Raw genomic sequence first — 24,371 nt, forward strand, 5'->3', positions numbered from 1 at the left:
GAGATCCGTGAATGGGTTGAGAAAATGGGTCTGCCTCCATTGTCCTGATCTTCGTCACGCTACCTTTCTCCACTACGAGTAGATTGTCACTATCTTCGAAGTCGTCACAGGTTACCACTGCAATGCTACCAACAAGTCTATTGGAAGTCCACATGTTCACGTAAGCGCTAGGATGGATCTCAAGTAACTATGGAATCCTGCGTGAGGGGCCTAAGCCGCCAAGAAACGGCATCCGCCGGGGCATCTACTATTACGGGCACTGTAATATGCTCAGATCCCCTCCACTGTCAGTCTCATGCCTTGTTGTGGATCTAAATTCCTGTGCCCAGGGAACATGGTCCGGGAACATGATCCCTCGTTGAATTCAGAATGTCGACGAATGACTAGACAAGGTCGTTCAAGCTCGAAAACAGCCTCTATCTACCTATCAAGTAAGAAGCTGGGCTTCGTGGTGCCAAGGCCGCTGCCCACAAGGAGAATGTAACCACACTTAACAGGACATGATAGTGCTCCGATGCCTTCTCACCTACTCTGTTGCATATGGATTCACTTTGGCCTCGTATTTATTGGGCCTCAGTATGGATCTCATACAAGGGTTCTTGGTTATTCCGTTCAATGCTACGCTGTTATGTGACTTAACATCGAGATATTAAAGAACAGGTTTGAGTGAAGGATCGGGACGTACATCCCGGCACCTTATCCAGGCAGTTACACGGTCATATAATTCAGATTGGGTGCTAAATGATGATATCTATCCCCGTGCGGCACAGGAAGCAGGCTGTCTTATGATAGCTCCTGCTGATGCCGTCTGCATTGAGCCGTAAGCTTCCCCGTTGCATTTCTTGGTGGTTTTCAAAGTACCTCTCTAAGGTTGCCGAAAGCTCATCGTGCAGTCCGATGATAATGAAACGCCTCTTACACGATATTCGACACAAAGATGGTATGTCTCCCCAGAGGCACCTATACACCCATGTGGACTCGAATGGATTGTCTACCTCCCCTCCCTCCTTTGTGGCCCGCACAGTCCCCTGGTTCCTCCAACTGGCTTTCTTCTTCACTGCATTTGGCTTCCTCGCCTTCAGGTATCAGACAGTCGCTACAGACCAGGTGTGCACATCCCGACTTTCCTCCTACTGTGCGTAAGTCGGACGTATAGACACTTTGAAGAGTGGCTGAATTCAGAATAGCACCCGTTATAGATGCAGGGATCATCCGATATACATCCTACAACATAGCGGGTGACTTTGAACAACCATCCATCTATCGGGGGCGACCTACCAACCAGACAGAGACCGCATGGAATAAACTGTTCATGGGTAGGACGAGCACTTGCTCAGACACTGTATGTTACAATCACGAGATCGAAGCTAAAGCTCCTCAGCACCGGGCATCAACATCCCAGAGACGAAGCTGCCCTTGCTCAATAAATCTTCGACTGCGAGCTGGCTCCGAACCCCGAAGAAAAATGGGGATGGTTACGTAGGGTATCTGGAGGTGTTTCACCAGCTGCACTGCTTGGTTAGTCAAATATCCTGCCGCTCCTTGGAGACGATTAATTGATCAGAGACATATAGCACATGGTCCGGCTAAAGATTTATGAGAAGGCGTACGAGGAAGAATTTGGGTATCCAGCGTCCCAATTTGAGTCACAAGGTACCGCCGTTACAGCCACACATATAGGTGAGTAGCCGTGTATCCTATATAAAAATGTCAATGATTTTGAACGCCTGCGCAGATCATTGTCTCGAGACGCTCCGGTTGAACGTGATGTGCACAGCTGATGTTACTCCGGTGATGATTGTGGCAGATGATACAGCGCCTCTGGGTCGCTATGTTGATTTCAACACCATGCACAAATGTCGCAATTTCTGGGACATTCGGGCATGGGTTGACCAGAACAAAGTCATAGATTGAAGGCTTCACCGTCTTTGCGGCGGCAAGTCGGATTATATCTACGAAGTATTGAGTAGCGAGTAGCCAGCGGTGAACAACAGAAAGCCGAGGCATCTGATACTATCTTGAATCAATTAATAAATTTGTCTATATCATATCGTGTTACATCATGTCTCTCATAACGTCGCCAATGGCCTCGGCACCACCGCCACCGCCAAGCAGCTTCTCGTTCAAAGTCTGGACAGTGACTCGTCGGTAGCTAGTCAATGGCGGTGTTCCGTTGTCTTTCACCTCCAAAACGATGTGCAGCAACTGGCCTCGAGGGAGCGCTTCGCGACTGATAAGCTCAAGACAACACTTCTCAGGCGGCGGCACAGTCACTTCGACCTTGCTACCAGTGGAGTTGAGGGGTTCAAACTGCAGCTGTCCCACTTCGTGGTGGACAGACCACTGCGTCGCGCTCGGGTCTTTGTACTGGTACCATGTGAACGTAAGTGAATCGTTGGTGTCCGGGTCATATGTCTCGGAAGCGTCGAGCTCGAATGTCGAACCCGCCTCCAACTCGAAATGTAAGGGCTCTAATCCTTTGCTGCCGTTGAGGATGATGACGGGTGGGTGATTGGCCTTGCTCAACTCAGGTGAGAGTGTCCACTGCATGCGCGCCGCAAAGTCGTTTTGGAAAGCATCACGCCAGCGCCAGATCGTCGCATGATTGGACTTGTGCGTCTTTCCGTCTAGTCCAACTGCTTCATCGACGGTGTCACTGTAGTGTCCATTGCGGAGACCTTTGGCGCTGATGTCCGTTGCAATGTAACGACCTCCCCATGAACCCCATTCTGGACGTTCTGGCACTCCAAGACCATTCTGAATCAGGTACAGGAAGGTCGGGGTATCACCTTCGGGGATGAACATGTAGTCCGGGTACGTGGAACCAAGAGGTCCGATCTGAATGTTCTCCCGAATCCATTCCTTGCTGATCTTGCTGGGATCGGGACCGCCTTTATCAAATCCATACCAGCCATCGCCCGAGATACCGCACCAGGCTGCCATGCCGTACATATTCCATCCATGAACCGAGCAAATGTAGAAGATATCGGGGTATCGATGGCGGATCCATACACCGGTATCATCCTGGTCGGATATCGTATACACACGCAGCTTGGAGCGGAGTGCTGCCGCAACTGCTTCCGACTTGGTATTTTGAATCTTGAGCAAGACCGAGGCGAGCACATTGGTGCCACCCCAGCACAGAACCCAAAGAGGCTCGGTCGAATCCGCCTCGATACGCTCTAGTAGTAATTGGCCGCCCTCGCTGAGCGGGATATCGTCTCCGACCGCGGACATTCCATACGTCTATCGCACTTGCGTAAGCTGCCGATTTCCCAACGGAAATCCCGCATTTGCAGGGAGTCATACCTCAGCGCCTTTCTTAATCAGGCTTCTCATATACGCTGCGGTCGGATACGGATCCTGTGGATGGGCGTGGGCATTCAGGTTATCGACCACCTTTTCGTAACCATCGATAATCTTATGCATGTCCTGTGGACACACCTTGGTCTTCATCCATGTCGATGTACAGGCGACCAATCCCTCGGTCTGGAACTGATTCGAGTAGAGAAGATACCGAACCAGCGACTCCGCATCGTCGGGTTCGTTGGAGATGTCGCTCAGGATAAACACCCGCGGCTTGGAAGCAAATGTCTGGAGACGCTCGGTCTGTGCCATAGTGAATCTGGAGTCAACTCAACAGGAATGCGATGAGACTTTCCCGACTATGCTGACAGAGTGAGGGATTCCGTTTCTTATTTCAAACTTCCAGACGTGGACAACCAGAAATTATGACGACATGAACAGGCGAGAAAAATCCACTTTTGTCACCTCGTTGCGTGCAAGGATATCCCCAGAATGGCCGCATCCACAATAGGCCGAAAAGGGTAATTGCAGCCACCAGCTACTTTAACGTCAAAAAACCGGGGCCAAGCCGGGCCGAAAAGGGCAGTTCGAACCAGCCGGGATTCGATCGGGAATTTCATCGGTAGCTTCAACTTTCACGAACCCGAGAGAGACGTTCCCCACAGTTTCACTCCGATTAACCCAGAATGGCCCCATGGGGGTTCCGGCTTCCCCAATCTCGTGGAGGTAGCCCTAATCGTCCCAACTAAATCCCCGCGGACCTACGTTTACCCCCAATAGACGACAGTAAGGCTACCAGGAACCTGCCAATCCTAAGTTTGATGGCGTCAGTAACTTCGTTAGTCTCATCCAGCGGTCTTGTTACTACTCCGTATACCGCTCCGCCTTTCGCTTCCCCGGGTCGAGGGTGGTTTAATTGATTAATATAAGTATGCCGGGGAACTCTTGCACCGTCACCATGTGTATGCAATCTAATCTCACTTTTCACCCACTCTAATCGTGCCTGGTTTGCGACCACCGGCAATATGTTAGGGTCCTTCAAGCAGTCCGCTCTCTACCAGGAGCTGAATGCCCGTCTCGTGTTCATCGGGTGCTTCGTCTCCTTGGGCGCGATGGGATTCGGATTTGACAACTCCTGGTGGGGAGGTGCCTTGGGTCTGGATCAGTTCAACAAAAAATATGGCGCGTATGATCCAAGCACCGGTGGATACAGTCTTCCCTCGGAGAAGCAATCGGCCGGCACAGGCACCGGTTCGGCTGGTATCATTCTCGGATGTCTCGCAGCTCCCTGGTTATGCTCACACTTGGGAAGGAAACCGACATTGTTGGTGATGTCGGGCCTCCTGGCTGTTGGCACGGTTCTGGAGGCTTCCGCCATTACCTCCTTCTGGCAGCTGGTGGTTGGCCGTATCGTGGTATATTCCGGCATCGGAGTGGCCTCCAATGTGGTGCCGATGTATCAGTCCGAATGTGCTCCCACCAAGGTTAGAGGTTCGTAAATGGACAAGGCGAGATGGTGACAGGCAGAGGTGAATGCTAACCATATCTGTCCAGGTGCGTTTCTGACAGCTTACTCTATTTGGAATACATTCGGTGGCTTCATGGGCACGCTCGTGGTTTTCCTCTGCCAGAACATCAAAAGTGAATGGGCGTATCTGTAAGTACCATACCTTCTCTAGCCCATTTCTCCCTGAATCACTGGGCTTAACTAACCGCCCCGTAGCACCGTCATTCTCTGTCAGCTCTTCGTTCCGGTAGGAATCGTGCTTGGATATGCCTTTCTCCCCGAGACCCCTCGATACTTGGTCTATCGCGGACGGCTGGAGGAAGCCGAAGCTTCGATGAAAGTTCTGTTTGGGCCCGACTACAACGCCAAAGAGGAAATTCAGCTCTTACAGCTCCAGCTAGAAGAGCAGCGTGAATTCCATAAGGCAACGAGCTTGCTCGACTGCTTTCGCGGGGTGAACCTGCGACGAACCGTCGTTGCGATGGGTACTCAAATCCTGCAGCAGGCGCAGGGTATCTCGTTTATCAACAACTTTATTGTGACGTTCATGGAACAGCTGGGATTTCCGGATCCATTGAAGTCGAACGTCATTGTCCAGTCTTGCGGTCTTGTGGCCAACCTCATCTCGCTGTACACGTTCGATAAGCTCCGGACGGCGTATTAATATGCTCGTGGGTGCGTTGCTCATGGCTGCCATGATGATGGGAGTCGGTGGCGCCAGTGCGCACGGGACCGACAACCTCAGTTTGATGACCCAGAATGGTTGTGTGGCGATGCTCATTCTGTGGTATGTCTTCTACGGTTTATCATGGGGACCGGGTGTTTGGATTCTATCTGGTGAAATTGGAACGGGACAATTGCGAGAACGGACTCTTCTGCTGGCCTCTCTCGGCAGCTTCGTCACCTCCGTTCCCATCAATTTCGTGAATCCATACGTCCAAGCCGCTATCGGTGGTCGTGTCACGTTTATCTACGGCAGTTTCTCGGTGGCCGCGATCGCTTTCGTCTATTTCCTTCTGCCTGAGACCAAAGACCGATCCCTGGAGGAGCTGGACGAAATGTTCCAGAACAAGGTTCCTACTAGAGAGTTTTACACGTATGTCTGCACGGGTCTGGGAGCACAGATTACGCAGTTGGAGAACAAGGACGACCATGGTGACATGAAGGTCAAGCAGGTTGAACATGTGGAAGCTGCTTTGTAGGTCGTATCCAGTCCTTGCTGTTGAGCTCATCGATGAGCAGAGCCTTGGCCAGAAATTTGTGTCCATAATGTGCTGTCCAGGGTAGTTATAATTGGTATGCTGGCTGCGCCACTGTATATTACACGATTCTACACTATACTTATTTTTTATTCAAATCTACGATTGGTACGAAATTGAAGTGATGCCTCTATAGTATAATTCGAAGGACCCCCCGTTTCATGTCAAGTGTAACCCCATTGCCGAGTGCCTATACAGCATCTGGATCGTCAAATGAATACCGTTTGGGGTGTTTTCCGAAGGATATCTGGGGAGCAAATCTCTTTCTACTACATTACGCCAACGAGCTAGTTATTCTGGAATGTCCGTACTCTGGAACGATCCTTACGCAGGATTGGATCCACCACTCTCGCTTCGCACGCAAGCCCCACGACACGATTCAGCTCATACCAATAGTGGACATGTCTGCAACGGCCGGTTGACAGTAGAAATGTACCTAATGCAATATTTGATTTCACCATATCTTTCTATCCTCTTCCATTGCCGTAGTCGGGAAGTACTGGGTGGCCGATCTTAAATTCGACGAAGATTGTGTCGTGGCTAACAAGGTCATGAGAAATGGCAACTTCCTCCTCCTAATTATATCCCACGTGCCATCCGGATGGCTGTTTACAATAAGTCATTCATAATAGCCAAAGATACCACGCAATGCCTACCTAGGGGGCAGCATGAATCGGAAAGTGGTGGCTCCGCGTACCTTGTATGGGGGGATCCCGATCGAGAGAAGACGGCAAACCCTAATATACCCACCGGGTTTCCACCGGGAAATCGGGCCACCCGATCCAGCTGGAGTTGTCACCCGTCGTCGAGCCGGAGGAGCTTCGCCTCTCCGATTGCTATACTAGCTGCCTGCTAGTGTGTTCCCCGCCCTCTCTCGCCGCTCTTGGCTCAAACACAACCCGCCTCAATTGGTTTAGCTCTTTTCCCTGCTGGCTTCAGACCTTTGGCTTGTCATCGATGTTTATTGATACATATTATATGAACTCTCGAACTAACCCTCACGATGGAAGAAAAGTGCGCCAGAAAGCCCGAGACGCAGTCGATTAGCCAGTAATGACATTAGCCGTGTGAGAGCATTAAAGGCAAGTCTGTGTCTGAATGTACAGGATACACATTCTCCCCAAACATCCATGCCAGGTAGCGATTCAAACAAAGGTTCGAGCACTAAGACCTGGAAGATACCGTCATGAATCCCAATTCGGAATTGAGCCTGATATGAGGTAGATCCGCGGCATAGGGATTAGGAACATCATTTCAAACGCACAAAAATCTCATTTCGTAGCTAACTTTATATCAGGCCGTTGCTATCCTAGAGAGACCTTCGTCCAATTGAAGAGAGCTTACCGCGGGTACCAGTATGCTGTGAACTTCCACAACACTCACAGTATCTATGGGAGTTCCAATCCCGGGTGAATATGTGACAGCTACTCCGAGACAGAATCCAGTCAGAATTGCTCACCCACAACGACACTGGAGACAATGATAAACCTTTAAGTAGACATCGGCTGTTCCTGGCGGATAGCATGCGATTGAGGAGCGCGGAGTCCGGCTGTTTTCGTATTAACTTGTCACATCCTATCAGTATCTTCGAAAAAAGGCTACGGAGGGTGCTAGAAGTTACTAAGTTCTCCAAATAATGATACGTAAAGTAATCCTATAGAGCTATTGCTATACGTGTAGATAAACGTATAGTATTGATTCTAGGTCTGGATATCGGTCGATGAAAGATGACTCCGACCTGCATCGCACATCCGAGTTGATCAGTACCTTGCGAGCATTCAGCCCAACCGAAATGTAGACGGCGGATCCACTGGCGAGAGCATACTGTGGCATTATAAGTCCTGTGTATTTATTTGTAGACTATGCTTCCTTTGGGAGAATAACTAGACTTCCTGGGCCGGGTAAGAAACGCAGCCTAGTGTGCGGATAGTAACCGCAATATTACGGGATGGTTGTTGGGGGTGTCATACGTATGAGTCACAGCCTCAATTCAAGGTAGGATATCATATCAGAATGACTATCATTCCCTTGCTGCTGAATTGCACGAGTCATCTACGTAAAAACGAGCCGAAAGTAATGCAATGACGTCTAGCCTAAATCTGTATGGTATGCGGAACTAGGTCTCTTTCCCGGAATAGTACTGTAAAGATTATAATAGCCCCTTTATCCTTTAGCTGGTGTCAATGATCCATGTACGCTCATGACCCCTAGTAGTTGCTTCATATAAACACTACTAAAATGGTTCAAGTTTCAATGCGCGAGTACGGATACGGGTACGACGGGTTATGGCGATCGCTCGGTTTTCATCACTGATACTTTATCCCTGATATCCTTGTTTTCAGCTTTTGCGCAAATTAAACCAGTTTTGGATCATGAATCCCGCATTTTCTGTGGCTATGCCCCTGATAATAGACGTTATAAAGGGGTCCGATGCGTCGCTTGGAGAGTGTAGTTCTTCTATCACAGTTAGCCAACGATCCTTACAAAGCATACAACCTCATTCTTTACACCTTCCAGTTCACTAAGCCATGTGGGTCCTCAAAGCAGCAATCGTCTCCGGGCTTCTTCTGCCTCCAACACTGGCTAATCGCCTATATCTTCCTCCGGTCTATCACAATGGCAGTGTCGAGGTTGAGAACTTTTCTGTTCCCGGCAACCTTGACGGATTTAAGATGAAAACGCCGGCGAACACAACTTCCTTTGATTTTTGGTACTTTGATGCCTTTTCTAGGAATACCAGCGCGGCCATCAACATCGTCTTCTTCAACACGGGTGACTTTGCTGCGAACCCGCACCCCTTGACTGTCCAAATCTCCGGAACCTTCGACAACGGTACCCAATTCTCCGGAGAGGCCCTGGCGTCTGAAGGTGCTTTTATCACCAATGACGAGAGCGGAATTACTGGAAACTGGCTCGGCTCGGGCGCCAGCTTCTACGGTACCAACCTCGAGAAGCCCAACGTCGAGTACGTGGTTAAACTCAACTCACCTAGCATCGGCGTGAGGGGAACGTTTAAGCTGAAATCCGTGAGTGACTCCCTGTCCAATTCAATCATCAGCTCAACAGCTAACCTATCCACACCCGCAGCGCGCACCACCCCACTATCCCTGCAACCCCAATGTCGATGGTCTAAACACCCTCCTTTTGCCACATCTCCATTGGTCAAATGCTGTTCCCGATGCCCAGGCTAATATCGATCTCACCATCAATGGTACCGAATTCAAAGTGACTGACGGTGTTGGGTACCACGACAAGAACTGGGGTGACGCGTCTGTCATCACCAGTCCCAAATACTGGGACTGGGGACACGCAAGCCTAGGCCCCTACTCGCTGGTCTGGTACGACCTCTTGGACTACAATAATACCGAGCATGTCTACGCCTATATCTCCAAGAATGGCAACCTCATGCACAATAATTGTGCCGAAAAGGCTGTTGAAGTGCGCCAGTGGGGTGCGAATGCCACATACCCGCCCACTAGTGGTATTGCCACCAATGAGGGTTTGACTGCTCGGTTTGACCTAGGTGGTGGTCAGGCTTTTGTCGCGAACCTGACCAAGGAGGTAATAATTCACGATCAGATTGTTTATGCTAGGGCGTTGGGCTCTGTCACTGGTGGGATTGAGGGACAGGAGCAATATCAGGGTCGTGGGGCCTACGAAGAGTATGTGTATGGGTTGTTGTACGGCAAATCTTGATGAACGGGTGTATGATGTTTTCTGGTATTATGTGCTCGGGTTCTGTTCGACGTACTTGGTCTTGAGATAGGTCATGCTCTTCCCCTTAGACCGAGGATGAGAATTAGAAAGGATGTAGTGGATCCCAGGGTGCTTTGGAGGATGAGGTCAACCACTAACCAATACCGGTATCACCATGTGTTAGATAACCTAATTCCTGCTACAGAAAATGCCAAAGCATCTCCTAGCGTGTCCGGCGTGTTCGGCGTCTTAGGCATAAGACTATTTCATTTTGTCTGCTAATACATCATTCGCAAAACGGCTCACTTGGTAGATACACACTCTATCTACCGTTTGTATCGGCTACCGTGGTGATATTCAAGAAGCGCAAATGCCTTTGACGTATGTAGCATCATGGTTTTAATACCCTTCTCGTACCAACCACCAGTTCACAGCACACACTCACAATGGGCCAGTCCACTTTCCAGCGATACTATCTCCCGGGGAAGAGAGACGTCGACATCCTGGTGCTTCGAAACGTTCCGAAGATAGCTCCCAAGAAAGGCAAAATCCTAACGGTGAGGCCACCTGCTAGGTGTCAAGGCTATTATTATGTCCGCACATCCCCGACGACCTGCAGGGCTACGAATACTGTACTAATATCATGATGCTTTCGGCGGTATTACTCTAGGCAAACATCCTTTGCTCCATGCCAACTACCTATGGGATATTGTAGATGCAGTTGATACTCGTCTCGGGTGTTGACGCGGAAATCCTAGTCGCATCTTATTTTTAGTCACCTTTTCAGGGGATCCTTCATTGAAGTGTTCATATCACCACAAAAGTCCACGGTAAAATCTCATAACATACTTAGATAGTAGACCCACTTCATCCTGGACCCACAATACGAGTACGTTGGAGATGCAATTGGCTGTTATTACACTCCACTGTGGGTTAAAAATGATCCATCTCGTAAAAACTTCAAGGGGATTATTGATGGAAAATGTGGGGAATTATTTATACGGAGGTAGAGGCAATAGGATCCCGGTCCTTTGCTTTGGGGGTCAACTTCACAATGTCGACTACTAAAGGGAGTATACAGAGTATAAAGTAGTATATGCGAGTCTTTATATCCAACTCCTAAATATATATACATATCTCTCTTTGAATTCAAGTACAGCACAACCAACGAACAGTATATAGTACAAAAAGGAACAGCAGGAACGACACCAATACTAATGTACAAACTACGGTAGAACAATATCTCACCCCCTCATTTCCACTTCGCGATAAGCCCTCTCCCTGAGCACATTTGCCGGATGAAGAAAATGAAAAACAGTCTGCACCACGAACATCAGAAGAGTATCAAACACATACATAAACACTTCATGACTGGCAAGATACCCGGCATTCCCCTGACAGAACTCAACGATGCGAAACAAACACCGAACGATAATCAACAACGACACTCCAAACAGGGTATATAACAACGGCCCATACGGCATTGAAAGCACCCGGACGCATTTCAGCTTCTGGACTCGTTGGTGAAATATAACAGAGAGAGTGAAGAATCCACCAAAAAACACCAATTGCACGAAGAGTCCCACGATCGTCACCTTCTGGCCGAGACTAGACATGGAAGGGATGGCCATCATCCCACCGCCGGAAGCTTGCATCAGGAATGCAATGACATCCCCGATCACGAAGATTTTGGTGACCTTGTGCGGTGAGATTATAGATAGTTCAAGAGAGCGAGAGAAGAGGACGATGCGGCTGTATATCATGTAGATTGTCGCTGCGTAGAGGGAAGGGGGGAGGAGGATGCAGACATTTTGCCCGATATAAGGCCCGATAGCGGTTTTGTCTTTTGCTGAGGCAGTGCGGAACACGTAGCCCACGGTCATCACTGGAAATATGCCTGTCAATACAATGTGCTTCACGGAAGAGGAAGGGACTGTCTTACTGATTGCCCCCACGACGAAGGTTGTGAAAAACCAACTGCGGAGCTTCCATAGCTGGAAGATGTGGAAGCCGGTGCTCGCGCCGTAGCAGATAAGGGCGATGACTGCTGCTGCTACACTAGGGTTGTAGTGATAGAACGAGTACTCACTCATTGTGAATGACCGTAAAGATGAGGCCAAGTTGGATCTCTTAGCAGGGCAATAGGGGAGAAGTGTCGTGATGAATGAGGAAGTCGTAGAATATTATATAGGGCTAAGCAGACATTATCTACGCCACCTAGTAACTTTGGACCCTAATCAACCAATAATATTGCATCCGTACTCGTACTCTTCAAAGAAGTGGGCCTAAAGCGCCCTTTTTAACCCCAGTCGTCCCAAAGAAAGATGTAACGAGCAATGCTAGAAAACACGCAGTTTTTTGACAAATTCCAAAACAATTCTGAAGACGACAATATCCTGAAGTCATGTTCTTGGGGTAAGAACAGGGATAGCTTGAGGGCGATAGCCACCCGCTCTTTCTATCTAACTTGAGCTACCGACAACAGTCGCAGAACAGAATATGCATTCTAGTTATAAAACACCATACGCCATGCTAACTATTATTCAGGAGAAGCTTGACGACAGTTCATACCTAGCTCCCCCATCGGCCACTCAAGCCAACCCCGAAGTGACGGACGCAGATAACCATATACCTCCCACAGCAAACCTTCGGGCCACCTACTAATCCAATATTTGGGCCCTCCAGTCCTCAGTAGAATACATGAGTAACCAAAGATGACCAACGCATAAGGGTCCTTCCGTGCCAGCAAACTTCCATACTCATCTCCGAACAAGCATACCCATCCAAAGAAACCCGAATAAGGCATTTTCGACCACTTAATGAGTTCATTTACAGCACTGCGGTAGACAATAATCTGTTCTGACGCAAGCGGCATTGTTTCAATATAACCCACAAACTCATTCACACATGATTCAAGTTCCAGCGGCCCATTTCCCGAGGGCTCGCTGTCAAGCATTGTCCCTAAGACGCCAGCCTTGATGTGCGCCCAGGTTGACAGCATGATTGTTCGAACTCCTTGAATATGCATAATCCAGGGAGCAAGAACACCAGCCTCTCTATATAAGAGACTGTCATGGTTATACGAAGTCCCAAGTTCGAAAACGAATGCAAGTGCCGAGACAGCATAAAGCGCATGACAGTTTGACGGTAAGATATTTGAGAGAGCCAATGAGGAGCCCTTCAAGGCAGTCTCGTACTGATGATAACTGTATGACATGTAACGCACCTCCGGCAAGCCTTTGCGGCACATATGCAGGGCAGACACGGCCATGAGCATGGGAAGGAGGAATCGGTGTTCGAAAGCTATCTCAGGGACCTCAACTTGCCATATATATTGAAATTCAGGTTTATCAGAAAGTGTTAAGTATGTAGCTGTCGAGTAATGATGAATGAGTCTAGAGTTCAGCACATCATCGTCGCTTAATGATGCTTGAGGCCGAGGAGATGAACCGGACTGGACCTGAGAGGTTGGGGGTAAAGCCCTGGTATTCCCTCTGTTGGAAGGGGAAGGAGAAGGGCTAGCTGTAGCAGACGTCAAAGAGCTGTAACCGTTCATTGCTTGTGATTCGGCATATTCGCACTCTATACGGTGTTGGAGACAGTTTCCGCATGATGGTTTTTGTTCGTCGCACTATGCCACCCGTCAGTTTGTAGTATCGTCAATAATTCGGTCACTTATTAACAGATCCTGGTTAGAAAGGACGCCAGAAGCTAGAAGGTGACCCGACCAAACACTTTGGCGAGGAAACTCATATGTAACTGTATCATCTCAACTAGAGAGACCTCACCTTTATCCTACGCCTTTTGCAATTTGGACACCCTGTTCTTGTTTTCCGATGTGATCTCCTGGCCAGAGGCATCGTGCTGACCCCGATCGCAGAACCAGGTATATGGAGAACGCTCAAAAGGCAGAAGGAATCATCGAACTAGGTGCATGTAGTAATTAATGTACAGCTAAGAGAAGTGGATACTGAGATGAAGTCTGAGTGGAGATTTAAACCACCTACGGCAAGCCAATCAATGCCGCCGCCACTGTGTTTCGTTTCTCGACTTTTTCTGCCGGCAGTTTAGCCTACTTGGGATTATTTATAGTACTTCTTCTCCTTTAGATTACTTGGCAAAATTAATTACTTAGTTTGCTTAGTCTATTTAGTGTTTTGAAAACGGTAATTCACTTAGATTTATAGACTTTGTCTCCTTGAGTTGCGCAAAATGGCAGCATTCGCTTGCCCTAGACGACAGTGACGGCTCTAGCCTATAAATAATAACGACCAGGTCGCGTGAGCTACCTACCAAGTACACTATTGTTTTCAGTGTGATACTACCATTGTTGAAATGCAATACTTGTCCATACTCCTTTGGAACATCACCATGCCAGTCACTGGAAGAGCGCGAGTACCCATCCCAGAAATTACTGCGCGCCTGGGTAGACTCCCTTTCGCTCTGGATATTAGATATGAGATCTTCCTTCCCCCAGAAAGTACTTGCTCAGATAGTATCCCAATAGCTGGGAATGTCGGATACGTCGTGAGAAACTGAGTAGTCTGGAGGCTTTTCGTTCGAACCCGGCCCTGCAGGGGTTGAAGGGTTGCCTGGGCATATTTCGACAAGCTTCGAATCACGGACATGGTCGCTATAATGGGGCAGTGTGTTTTCTTCCTCGTCCCAGGTCGCAATGTCTGATAACATCTGGAGGCTAGCGCTGGTCGAGGGATAGAAAATTATGACTATTGGAAGAGAAAGACGAATCTATTGGCGATAAGTATGGTGCACAGGGGTGGGTGGATGGAAATGGCTAACTAACCGAAGACAGATGACCATCTGGATTCAACAGAGTGATTGAAAATTGTATTGAATGCCCAACCTTTAGAACCGTTGTCGCGACGCTTTGTAGACACTGTCGGGTAGACTTTGGTAAATGAAGCATCCGGGAGCATTGATACCAGCATCTGTCGTCGGTGCTTATATCCATTTCTTCCCAGGTTGGAGGGTCAAATGCATCGGTCAACACCTCTCGCGATCGAGAAGCATATGGTCTCAATACCGTATGCGTTTCAATGACACCCGATCTAATCGATTTCACGGTGAGGCCCTTCAGCAGAGGAACAAAACGATAGGTGACTCGGATATTGCCGCCGAATTGGACAGTCGGGGTTGCAATGCTGACTTTGTACATTATCTTGTCCGGCCAATCGTTCTCGACACTCTACCCAGTATCAGCTTCTGAAGATCTTATTCTATCGTATAGGGTGAGATACTGACACTGGGAGCTGTTCGCGAGGGTGTGTTGTACACCTTTCGAACGGTGACCTCCCTCGACGTGGATACACTCTCGCCTTTCCGGCCATAGATCTGTGCTCTCAAAAAATAATGGATATAACAGTCATCAATGCCCCTCATAGATTCCGGTAATCGCCCTGGCAGACACATTTGAAAAGGAAATTCATAATTGCCTGGCTCCAAGGTCGTTGCGGATGATCCTGCTGACACCCGCAGAAAGCTCCAGACATCGTGATGGAAGGGCAGCTCCTTCCAAAATGCTTTGCAATGTCGATGTGAATCGGTAGGGAACGTGGTGTCCCAGCTGCAAAACACATTAGGTTGATGATAGCTTGATTCTCCTGGAGCTTGGTGGATATGTCACGTACTTTATATAATAGCGGCCCTCGAGATGTAACTTGACGTCGCGCACGCACGTAGGGTCACTAAGGCACAGGATAACCTTGCCTTGAGCGTGACCGTATTTAATCGTATGCCCTGCTGCTGGAATCCAAATGGTGTTATGATCCAACCTGCGAGGGTTAATAGCTATTCATCCTTACTACAGTTTGTCCATGGCTTGCGGCGCACCTAATATCAAAGTAGGTCGGTTGTATCTTTCGCGGAGAGGAGTTTTTAAACAGTTTAACCATCATATCACTTCTGCCTCATTGCATATACGAGTGATGATGCATCGCCTACCAAATGTCTATCTGAAATTCAACCAACATATATGAGCCTTTCTCTCGAGGGATTAAGATTCCTATCTTTGGTTGGGTCCATTTTTACGGATATTTTCGAGAGGTTGACATGTTGAACTGTCACTCTTGCTTAAATAAAACTACAGGGAGGAATGATGAGGTCCATGCAAAAGAATAGGAACGTGGCATTCCATTCCACGCGAGAGATTCCTAAACGTGGCTTCAACAAAGGGGTAAAATTTAATTGGGTCGTGTGAACCACAATATATAAATATACACGATTTAGAGAGGCAAATTCCAAGAAGAGGAGGTGGACCAACCCACAGCTACTCAAATAGGAGGATAGAATCACATAGTATAACAGCCTGGAGACATAAGAAAAGGGGTAAAAGTCAAAACTATTGACTCCAAAACTGGCATTACTACTCATTTTGCCATCGGGGATTCATGAATACGTAATCAAATGCATAAGGATCGTGCATAAATATAGCATAAGACAACCCCGGATCTCGATCTGCACACATAAATCATGATCTAGAAGTGGAACTATTGAGACTAGAGAAAGGATCTGCACTTTCCCTGGGCGTTATTGGAAGACCAACCTTATATTACTTAATGATGAAATTCCCCCTCCGAGGGCGAGGGATGTTTTCCCGCATTCCAAATCCCTTACTGTCTTATTCTTTTTTCAATCTTCGTCACAATCGTAGATCCTCTATGATCACCAGCGCGCGCTGAGACATATCACTCTCAGCAATGTCCCAACGGCCTCCACAGGCCAGTATTGATTCCAGTCCAAACGATGTACTCCCTAAGAAGAGTTTCCGACTCCCTCCGTTCCTCGATCACTTCAATGGGCGTGAGCTCAAGGTCTTCTTCCGGTGCTGGGTTGCTCTCTGGGTGGCGAGTCTGTTGATCTTCATCACTCCGTCGTTGACCAGTATTGGTACCGCTACGTTTTTCGCGAGGTAAAGATTGCCCGATGACCGATTGTTGTACCCTACTTTGAGCGCATCCGTCTCCTGGTCGCGATGCTGAGAGTGTGATTGAATAGCCTCGTCCTCTTGTTCAACCCCCCTTCCGGAATCGTTTTCATTTACCTCTTGGGAGCCTTGACTTTGTTCATTGGTATATGTCTCGCCTGGGCATGGGGCGTCATCACGATGAAGGCCGCTTTCGCGGCCAGACCAGCAGCAGACACACAGGCTCGACTGGCATCGTTGCAACAGACAGCGATAGCCCAAGCGAACGCGACAGGAACGGCGACTGCCAGTGTGTCACAACAATTAATCTACGATGGCTACATGCTAGACACGCGGGTTACAGCCATTACATTCTGTCTGATTTGCACGTTCATCTACTTCATGGTAGGAGATTCTCTCCCATTGTACAAACTGACCAGCTGGAATTGGATTAACAATTTATAGGCCCGCCTGCGTGCAAGTAACCCCAAAGCAGCGTTGACCTCGATCTTCGGAATCATCATCTCGGACCTTTTTCTCAACTTCACCCCCCTCCTACCCTCGTTCTCGGGAACGTTGCCTCTGACACTCGTGAAACCGGCCGCAATCGGTGTGGGACTCGGATTTGCTTGCTCGGTCCTCTTCTTTCCTCGATCGACCTCACATGTAGTTCTGGATAGCATGGAGGATATCGTGGAGCTGCTCAAACAGCCACTCGCGTTCACCTCCGTAACGCTAGGGAAGAAAGCACAGCAACCGGACGTCGACCGACTACATAAGACACACGCTCAGATTATTCAGGAATATCGGAAGATGGAGCCTGGCTTGGCTTTTCTGCCATTGGATTTCTCAGTGGGCCGCTGGGGTCCCGAGGAGGTCGCTTCCTTCAAGGAGCCGATGCGGCAGGTCGTGGCGGCCATTCTTCTTTTGCTTGAATTCCACATCGGTCGGATTCATGGTGAAGTACGCACTGAAGACATCCTTCGCGAACATGCCGAGCAGACAAAGAACGGGGATATCACGGACGAAAAGCAGCCCCGTAAGGTTGGAGCCCAACAGCTGTCCCAACTCGTGGAGCTGCTAGAAGGGTTGCGCAGCTCAGGTAACCAGCAGCTGCCCCAGGAGATCGTGGATGAACTGGTCCACACGAGCGCAATGGCGATCGACGCATGTCTCGAGGGATTAACTGCGACCAGGGAGTGCATCCATATGGTCAATTGCCGACGATGGGTGAGGCGAGCGCCCCCCACAGAACGCGAGGATCTGTACCAGCGAAGTCGGACAGCACTCGAGAATCTCCGCAAGGCTCACAGCGGCTTTCTTCGCGACATGACCGAGCTCTTGATCGGTCATTTTGCACCTACAACAAATGGTGAATCCCGTGACCAGCGCAAGATAGGGGCCCTCGTGGTTGGGATGGTCTTCGAAGAACACGTCTGCATTACAATCACTCGCACACAGGCCCTCCTTGATCGCGTATCGACTGCTTTCCACGACTCGAAAGGAACCAAGCTATGGTGGCCAACTAGTCTTCGATACGCCGCCTCCTGGGCATTTCGGAAGAAAGCGAAGGCACCAACAACAACGACGGTCGTGGAAGACGATCCGGACGAGGCAGAGGACCTGACCAAGGCGGCTCAAGAAAAGCTCCGGATCAGTCGTGGATATCGACCTAAGAACCGCAGCCCCTTGGGACGAGCCATCCTAGGAACATATCACTGGTTTACTTCGAACGAGGGCCTCTTCGCCTTACGCATGGTCGTTGTTACAATCGCCCTCGGTATCCCCGGTGTCATCCCTCATACCGCTGGGTTCTACTATCGGGAGAAAGGCCTTTGGGGGTTGATCATGGCTCAGACCGGTTTGCTTGTCTACATGTCTGAGTTTACCTTCTCGACTCTCGGCCGACTGGTCGGGACAGTTGCTGGAGGTGTTTTAGGGCTTTTGGCATGGTATATCGGATCGGCCAATGGCCCTGGCAATCCCTATGGACTATCGGCTGTTATGGCCGTGATGCTTGCAATTCTGATGTGGATCCGATTGTATCTCCCTCCGAATTTGGTGCAAGGAGGAATTATGGGCGGTGCCACTTTTATGCTGGTAGTGGCATATAGCTACGATGATACGTAAGTCTACCTTTGATGACACATAGCGCCGCTACCTCTCCTAACGTCTTCATTCAGACACATTCCATCGTACGGTAACCCTGGAGTCGGCTATACGGTGTTTTGGCGTCGGCTACTTCTCGTGCTCATCGGCGTTGGCGCCGCGACTATTGTCCAGTTGTTTCCCCGTCCGCCATCAGCCGCGCGGCATATCTGCAAGACCCTATCCCACACCGTACGAACTCTGTCCGACCACTACGCATTGCTGTTGTCGTGCTGGGGACGCTCCCGCCACGATGGGCGCGTACTCGCCGAGCCCATCTCCCTTCAGTTGACTGAAGGCTTGGTGATGCTCGACGGCCCCATCGACATGCTACGATTCGATTTCTCTAGTTCCCGCTTTGACAGCGAAAGTCTGGGCCGCGTGAAGCGCCTCTGTCATATCATGAACCGTACTCTGGGGCAGCTTTTGCTGTTGTCCGGCACCCTCCCGAACGAGTTTCAACATCGACTGGCGCAACAAACCGCCCTGTTGGATCACCAATGCATCGGCGAGATCATGGCTGTCCTGGGGATGTGCGAACAGGCACTGAAGACTGGCGATGCGTTGCCTGAGATTCTTCCCACACCACTTGTCCGCCGGGCCTTTGACTACTGGCAGTCTCATCCGGCGGAGATTGACTTCTCTCCTGAAACCGTGAGAGATGAGAATTACCGTCGTTTCTGCGTGGCCTTGAGCGCGTATCTTAAATTCTTGGGCACAATCGATGAGTTAGTGTTGGTTATTAAAGGGGTCTTGGGTGAGGCACATCTGGTTTCCCATGAATTGGGAGACTTGGTTTGACCTGCTGCATATTGGTTGTGTTGTTGGCAATTTCAGTATAAAAAAAATAGAATAATACGCATTATAGACTATACAGGCTCTCGAGTGAGAGTATAATTAATTCAAATGGTAGTGACATTGAGCCTTCCATACAATCGATGTTATATTAATTAGACGTGTTGAACATTATAAAGTCCATGATTACTGACAACTGAGAGTACCTGCAAAACCTTTTTCTTCCTTTTTTCTTTCTTTCTTTCTTTTTTTTTTTTTTGTGTTCCTTTTCATCATTGATGTGGGATCAATTGCAAAGACGACTGGACTCGTCCGCGTATCGACTGATATTTTACGGCTTAGACTCACTCATCTTTTATGGCAACATTGACCGTGCCCATGGTACCGGACTCTTGCCATTTTCCGATATCGACTTTATATCTCGGGTCATGATTGAGCATCGAGAATCTATTCTTTCTTCCCGACTGCATCGGGGCGCTCCATGCCAGTGTGCAGATCCGGGTGTCCTTCACATCATCGATGAGGTCGATTGTGCCTTGAGTTCCCGACATAGAGTCGGTTTCACCACAGGAACAGACTTCTCTGATCCCGCCGTTGTGCCGGATGATCATATCGTCAATGTCGTCGGCTGTCATGATATCTCCTTGGTCTCCCTGCCGATAGAATTGCCCGCTGGGCCGGCATCAGCGGCAGCAGAGGTAATACAGAAGGACTGGGTACATACCTGTCAAGGTGGGCGTTTTCGATGCGCAGATCATACTTCATGCCATCTTCGATCTTGATATCGACGTACTGGCCGTAGGCGTCCGCAGGCATGTCGACTTGACGGTGTATACGAAGCTGTTTGATAGAATAAGATGGTGGACAAATAACTTTGTGGATCACCGTTACAATGCTCGATAGCTAGTGTGCTGGGGGATGGCATAAGCTATTTAAGTAAGGTGATGATGCAGATATGACCGCGACACTGACAGGCTTCACTTCATGAACCGTGGAACGGGCTGCGGTATCCCCACCCCCGCACGACCTGTCACGGTGGGCTTCTCGTATACCAAATAAGGTTGGAGAAAGTTGACTGCGTCATGGCCTGGACTCAGGGAATGCCGAAAGAGCTCCAGAAGTTAAAAGTGTTTCCACATGGAATGATCGGAATAAGTCATTGCTTTTCAACATCCGAGGTTGCCAAGACCCTCATCGTATGGAGAGCTCAGTCGGTGGCCTAGAAAGGCTAGTTTTGCCTGAATGAGTCGAACATTGTATCCCTCGCTTTACTTGTTCGGCATGCCTGCAGGGTGTGACTCATATTGTCGACATGCAATGTCTCTGATATATATCTGAATTGTCATCCTGGACGAGAGCTGAATTGAACTCTCAGCATCCCTGTGCCGTATTAATGAAGGGAAAGAGCCCGATCGGATCGATCCAATTGACGCCTGTCTTATCTACAATCTCATTCGGACGACCCTCGACCCTGTCCTCAGTTGACCCCGTGGACTGCCAGACATAATTTCAAAAAGCATGGCGAAGCAGGACAACATCCGAACGCAACTCCGCAACCTTCCGGTCCTAGAAGGTCCATTCGCCGAGGTGAACTTTGCCAACTTTCCTGACACCCCTCAGGATGCTTTCAGAATGTGGTTGGACGAGGCGATCAGAGCCGGCGTCAAAGAGCCCCATGCCATGACGCTAGCCACTGTTGACGAACAAGGCTACCCAGACGCACGGGTCCTCATCCTGAAGAATATGGATGAGCGTGGCTGGCACTTCGCCGTCAAGGCAGATAGCCCGAAGGCTCAGCAGCTGGAGGCCAATGGATATGCTGCTCTGACATTCTACTGGCCCCAGGTTGGTCGGCAAATCCGAGTGCGCGGAACAGCCATCCAGCTGCCAGACGCTGAGTGCAGGGAGGACTTCGCCGAGCGTCCGTTCAAGTCGAAGGTGAGCGCCATGGCCTCGAAGCAAAGCCAGGTGCTTCAGGACCGTGAGGAGCTTACCCGTCGAATTGCGGAGGTAGAATGCACCGCATCGTCTGGGCAAGAGGACGGCTTCCGGAAGTGGAGAGTTTATGCCGTTGCGCCAATGGCGGTTGAATTTTGGCAAGGGTCAAACGATCGCCTTCATTATAGGCTACGATATGTGCCGGATAAAGAACAAAGTCATTGGCAAAGGGACCAATTGTGGCCATGACATGCTCTCTAACTCGCCGAAACGGCTGAATCCGAAAACGGACAGACCAGGCCGGCTGAAGGGCTTTATTATAGCCAAGTATTTGACAAAGTCAAGCCCTCAAATAGCGATGAGAAGGCTGTCCATAATGGAAAATCAGTCACTACCACTATTGCGTAGAATTCTTCCTGGGAGTCTGGGTTCAGAATCGCTCTTGTTCGTCCTGTTAGATCCAGAGGGAGTAGAGATCCGCGATCCTCTGCGACAAGTCCCGTAGAGCCTGCGGTTCTCGTCAGAGGAAATAGACGGCATAAGCCACGACACTTGACAAGGCACGCTTTCAAATAAGCCATTCCCCTGAAGGGGGAAAATCTGGGGTGGCCAACGATAGGAGTTGGAAGGAGTGACGTCACGACCCGATGCAAGCCCTTCCCTTCTGTGCTTTAACTTCTCTAGGGCGAAAGTGGTATTCCCAACTGTAGCCACAGGAATTGTTACTCGCCGCCATTGCAGCGATTTGTGTGGCGTACCTATATCTACCAACTACTTTCAACGGCCCAGGCCCAATCATATGCAGGCGAAGGAGTTCTACAGATTCACTGAAAAAGAAACCCTACCTTGACTTCTTCCTACAATAAAGCGCGACGCGTTCCGCGACCATTCCAGGGCGGGAGCAGCATACAATCCAGGCCCTCAATTTATGGCGGCTCCGTCCCCCCGCAATCTGTCAGCCCAGCAGCTGGCAGATATCTCGCCGATTGGTACCGCAGTACTTAATTCGCGAGATGAGATCCTATTCTTGAACCGCCGTTTCAGGGAGCTGATGACCTGCCAATCGCGCAGGGCGTTCGACGGTTGGTCCCAATCCATTGCCCGGGGCGACTATGACCGGGTGGCAGCGGTATACGACAACGCGCTGAAGGCCAACAAAGCGCTGCGTATCGAATATCGTACGTGCGACGAGCCATGTCAATGGCGCCTCCTCATGCTAACGCCGTTTGGCGAGGAAGAACTGCGCGGACTGCCCCTCGGCCCCGGCGGGGGTTCCTACTGCACGATCACGGATATCACCGAAGAGAAGCGAGCGGAGATCTCACAGAAGAAGATCGCCGAAGAGGCACAACGGCGGAAGGAACAACAAGAACGCTTCATCGATATGATCAGCCACGAAGTCCGGAATCCGCTTTCCGCCATTCTGCATTGCACCGAAGACATCTTAGAAGCCGTGCAGCAGAAGGACCGACGGAACATCCGGGTGGAGGACATTGCCCAAGCGGCAGAAACCATCAGTCTTTGTGTTGCACATCAAAAAAAGATCGTCGACGACGTGCTGACTTTTTCGAAGTTAGACGCAGAAATGTTCACCTTACTGCCGCAGCGCGTTCAGCCACGACAGCATCTAGCCATGTCGTTGATGATGTTTCGGCCGGAGCTGCGGAAACATAACATCGACTTCGAGTACAAGCTGGACCACTCCTACGCCGACTGTGGAGTCGACTGGGTCGTCGCTGATCTCGACCGCATGAGTCAAGTTCTTGTGAATCTCGTCTGTAATGCGATCAAATTCACGGCCAAGGCGGGCGACGAGAAGAAGATCTCCGTGTTCATGGGTGCCTCCAAGGTGCGCCCGACGTCCTACCCACCCAACGTAGTTTTCTTCAGCTCAGATGAATCGGCTCTGCGGCTCAATGCGACGAACCGAATTTGGCCGAAGAAGATGTAGTGGGAAGCATGTTCACTATCCCCTGAGGCCGAAGGAACCAACTTGAATGGATGTCTGCGAGACGAACGAGCCCTTTTTGACGACTTCGCTCAGAGCGACTTAGTCGCCATAACCCCCAAAAATAGAGGTCGCGAATGCGCCAGGGCGCCAGCCCAAATCCCGTCACACAGAACAGAGCGTTCAGGATTTGAGAGTCGATCTCGATCCAGATTCGGCGCGGAGCATCAACGCTGTCACAGTCGGGGTGACACATCGCCGGCGCGGCATTGCACATTAGGAGAAACAGCATGCCTCCCCAAGCAACAATATTCAGCCCGTAGATAGTTATCAAGAAACCTATGGGTGTGAACATCCAGTGCACAAAGGGACGACCGGTCGTTGCCCAGAAGCTTTCAGAGGAGTGTGTGGATTCATCGCGTTTGTCCTTTATCTGCCCCCGAATTAGCTGTATGTTGGAACTATCCCTTACGACTACTTACTCGATCGTATGGATAAAGCGAGCCCTTCGTGGGGGCCATATGGCGTTTCTCGTTTAAATTTGCGCTATAGTCTTGATTGTTGTCCAACCCTTGCTCCCCAAATTCATCTTGTGTCCTCTGATGGCTGACGACTTTATACCCTTGCAGGGAAGGAGCTGTTGACCGTATGATCGTCATGATACATCCGCCTGGTAACAAACGGCAGGAACACGACAGAACAGGAGGATATTGAAACAGACAAAGTCAAGATATGCCTGCGCATCCTGCAGAAGATAAAGGATGTGCTGTTGCCTGTATGATGGCTCAGACGGACCGATTTGGCATCCTGTACGAATACGAATGCATGGACCACCTTTTCTTTTCTTTTCTT

At 49.6% G+C, this 24,371-nt stretch overlaps 9 protein-coding genes across 9 annotated transcripts; 5 read left to right on the forward strand and 4 right to left on the reverse strand.

Moving 5' to 3' along the window:
* Window positions 1-1,260: 1,260 nt before the first annotated feature.
* Window positions 1,261-3,237, reverse strand: AO090023000025 (uncharacterized protein; the record flags this gene model as incomplete). Its single annotated transcript, XM_023235384.1, has 3 exons — window positions 1,261-1,306; window positions 1,611-1,697; window positions 2,060-3,237. The coding sequence occupies 3 exons, from the start codon at window positions 3,235-3,237 to the stop codon at window positions 1,261-1,263; spliced, it is 1,311 nt and encodes a 436-aa protein (XP_023090410.1).
* A 1,094-nt stretch (window positions 3,238-4,331) lies between these two features.
* Window positions 4,332-6,015, forward strand: AO090023000026 (uncharacterized protein; the record flags this gene model as incomplete). Its single annotated transcript, XM_023235386.1, is given in 4 exon segments — window positions 4,332-4,797; window positions 4,861-4,963; window positions 5,030-5,449; window positions 5,460-6,015. 4 exon segments carry the CDS (start codon window positions 4,332-4,334, stop codon window positions 6,013-6,015), a joined length of 1,545 nt encoding a protein of 514 aa, XP_023090411.1.
* A 2,585-nt stretch (window positions 6,016-8,600) lies between these two features.
* On the forward strand, window positions 8,601-9,768 carry AO090023000027 (uncharacterized protein; the record flags this gene model as incomplete). The annotated part of the gene is made up of 2 exons (XM_001820566.1): window positions 8,601-9,098; window positions 9,160-9,768. The coding sequence occupies 2 exons, from the start codon at window positions 8,601-8,603 to the stop codon at window positions 9,766-9,768; spliced, it is 1,107 nt and encodes a 368-aa protein (XP_001820618.1).
* A 1,244-nt stretch (window positions 9,769-11,012) lies between these two features.
* AO090023000028 (RTA1 domain-containing protein) lies at window positions 11,013-11,861 on the reverse strand (the record flags this gene model as incomplete). Its single annotated transcript, XM_023235387.1, has 2 exons — window positions 11,013-11,665; window positions 11,711-11,861. 2 exons carry the CDS (start codon window positions 11,859-11,861, stop codon window positions 11,013-11,015), a joined length of 804 nt encoding a protein of 267 aa, XP_023090412.1.
* A 2,395-nt stretch (window positions 11,862-14,256) lies between these two features.
* Window positions 14,257-14,944, reverse strand: AO090023000029 (arrestin C-terminal domain-containing protein; the record flags this gene model as incomplete). The annotated part of the gene is made up of 2 exons (XM_001820568.3): window positions 14,257-14,517; window positions 14,573-14,944. 2 exons carry the CDS (start codon window positions 14,942-14,944, stop codon window positions 14,257-14,259), a joined length of 633 nt encoding a protein of 210 aa, XP_001820620.3.
* Window positions 14,945-17,371: 2,427 nt separating this feature from the next.
* AO090023000031 (uncharacterized protein) lies at window positions 17,372-19,735 on the forward strand (the record flags this gene model as incomplete). Its single annotated transcript, XM_023235388.1, has 3 exons — window positions 17,372-18,816; window positions 18,874-19,595; window positions 19,707-19,735. 3 exons carry the CDS (start codon window positions 17,372-17,374, stop codon window positions 19,733-19,735), a joined length of 2,196 nt encoding a protein of 731 aa, XP_023090413.1.
* Window positions 19,736-19,977: 242 nt separating this feature from the next.
* Window positions 19,978-20,449, reverse strand: AO090023000032 (aegerolysin family protein; the record flags this gene model as incomplete). Its single annotated transcript, XM_001820570.3, has 2 exons — window positions 19,978-20,305; window positions 20,358-20,449. The coding sequence occupies 2 exons, from the start codon at window positions 20,447-20,449 to the stop codon at window positions 19,978-19,980; spliced, it is 420 nt and encodes a 139-aa protein (XP_001820622.1).
* A 702-nt stretch (window positions 20,450-21,151) lies between these two features.
* AO090023000033 (pyridoxine/pyridoxamine 5'-phosphate oxidase) lies at window positions 21,152-21,820 on the forward strand (the record flags this gene model as incomplete). Its single annotated transcript, XM_023235389.1, has 1 exon — window positions 21,152-21,820. One exon carries the CDS (start codon window positions 21,152-21,154, stop codon window positions 21,818-21,820), a length of 669 nt encoding a protein of 222 aa, XP_023090414.1.
* A 679-nt stretch (window positions 21,821-22,499) lies between these two features.
* AO090023000034 (putative sensor histidine kinase/response regulator) lies at window positions 22,500-23,522 on the forward strand (the record flags this gene model as incomplete). The annotated part of the gene is made up of 1 exon (XM_001820572.3): window positions 22,500-23,522. The coding sequence occupies one exon, from the start codon at window positions 22,500-22,502 to the stop codon at window positions 23,520-23,522; it is 1,023 nt and encodes a 340-aa protein (XP_001820624.3).
* Window positions 23,523-24,371: the final 849 nt, after the last annotated feature.

The sequence above is a fragment of the Aspergillus oryzae genome, chromosome 3 (genome assembly GCF_000184455.2).
Source record: "Aspergillus oryzae RIB40 DNA, chromosome 3".
Classification (NCBI taxonomy): Eukaryota; Fungi; Ascomycota; class Eurotiomycetes; order Eurotiales; family Aspergillaceae; genus Aspergillus; species Aspergillus oryzae.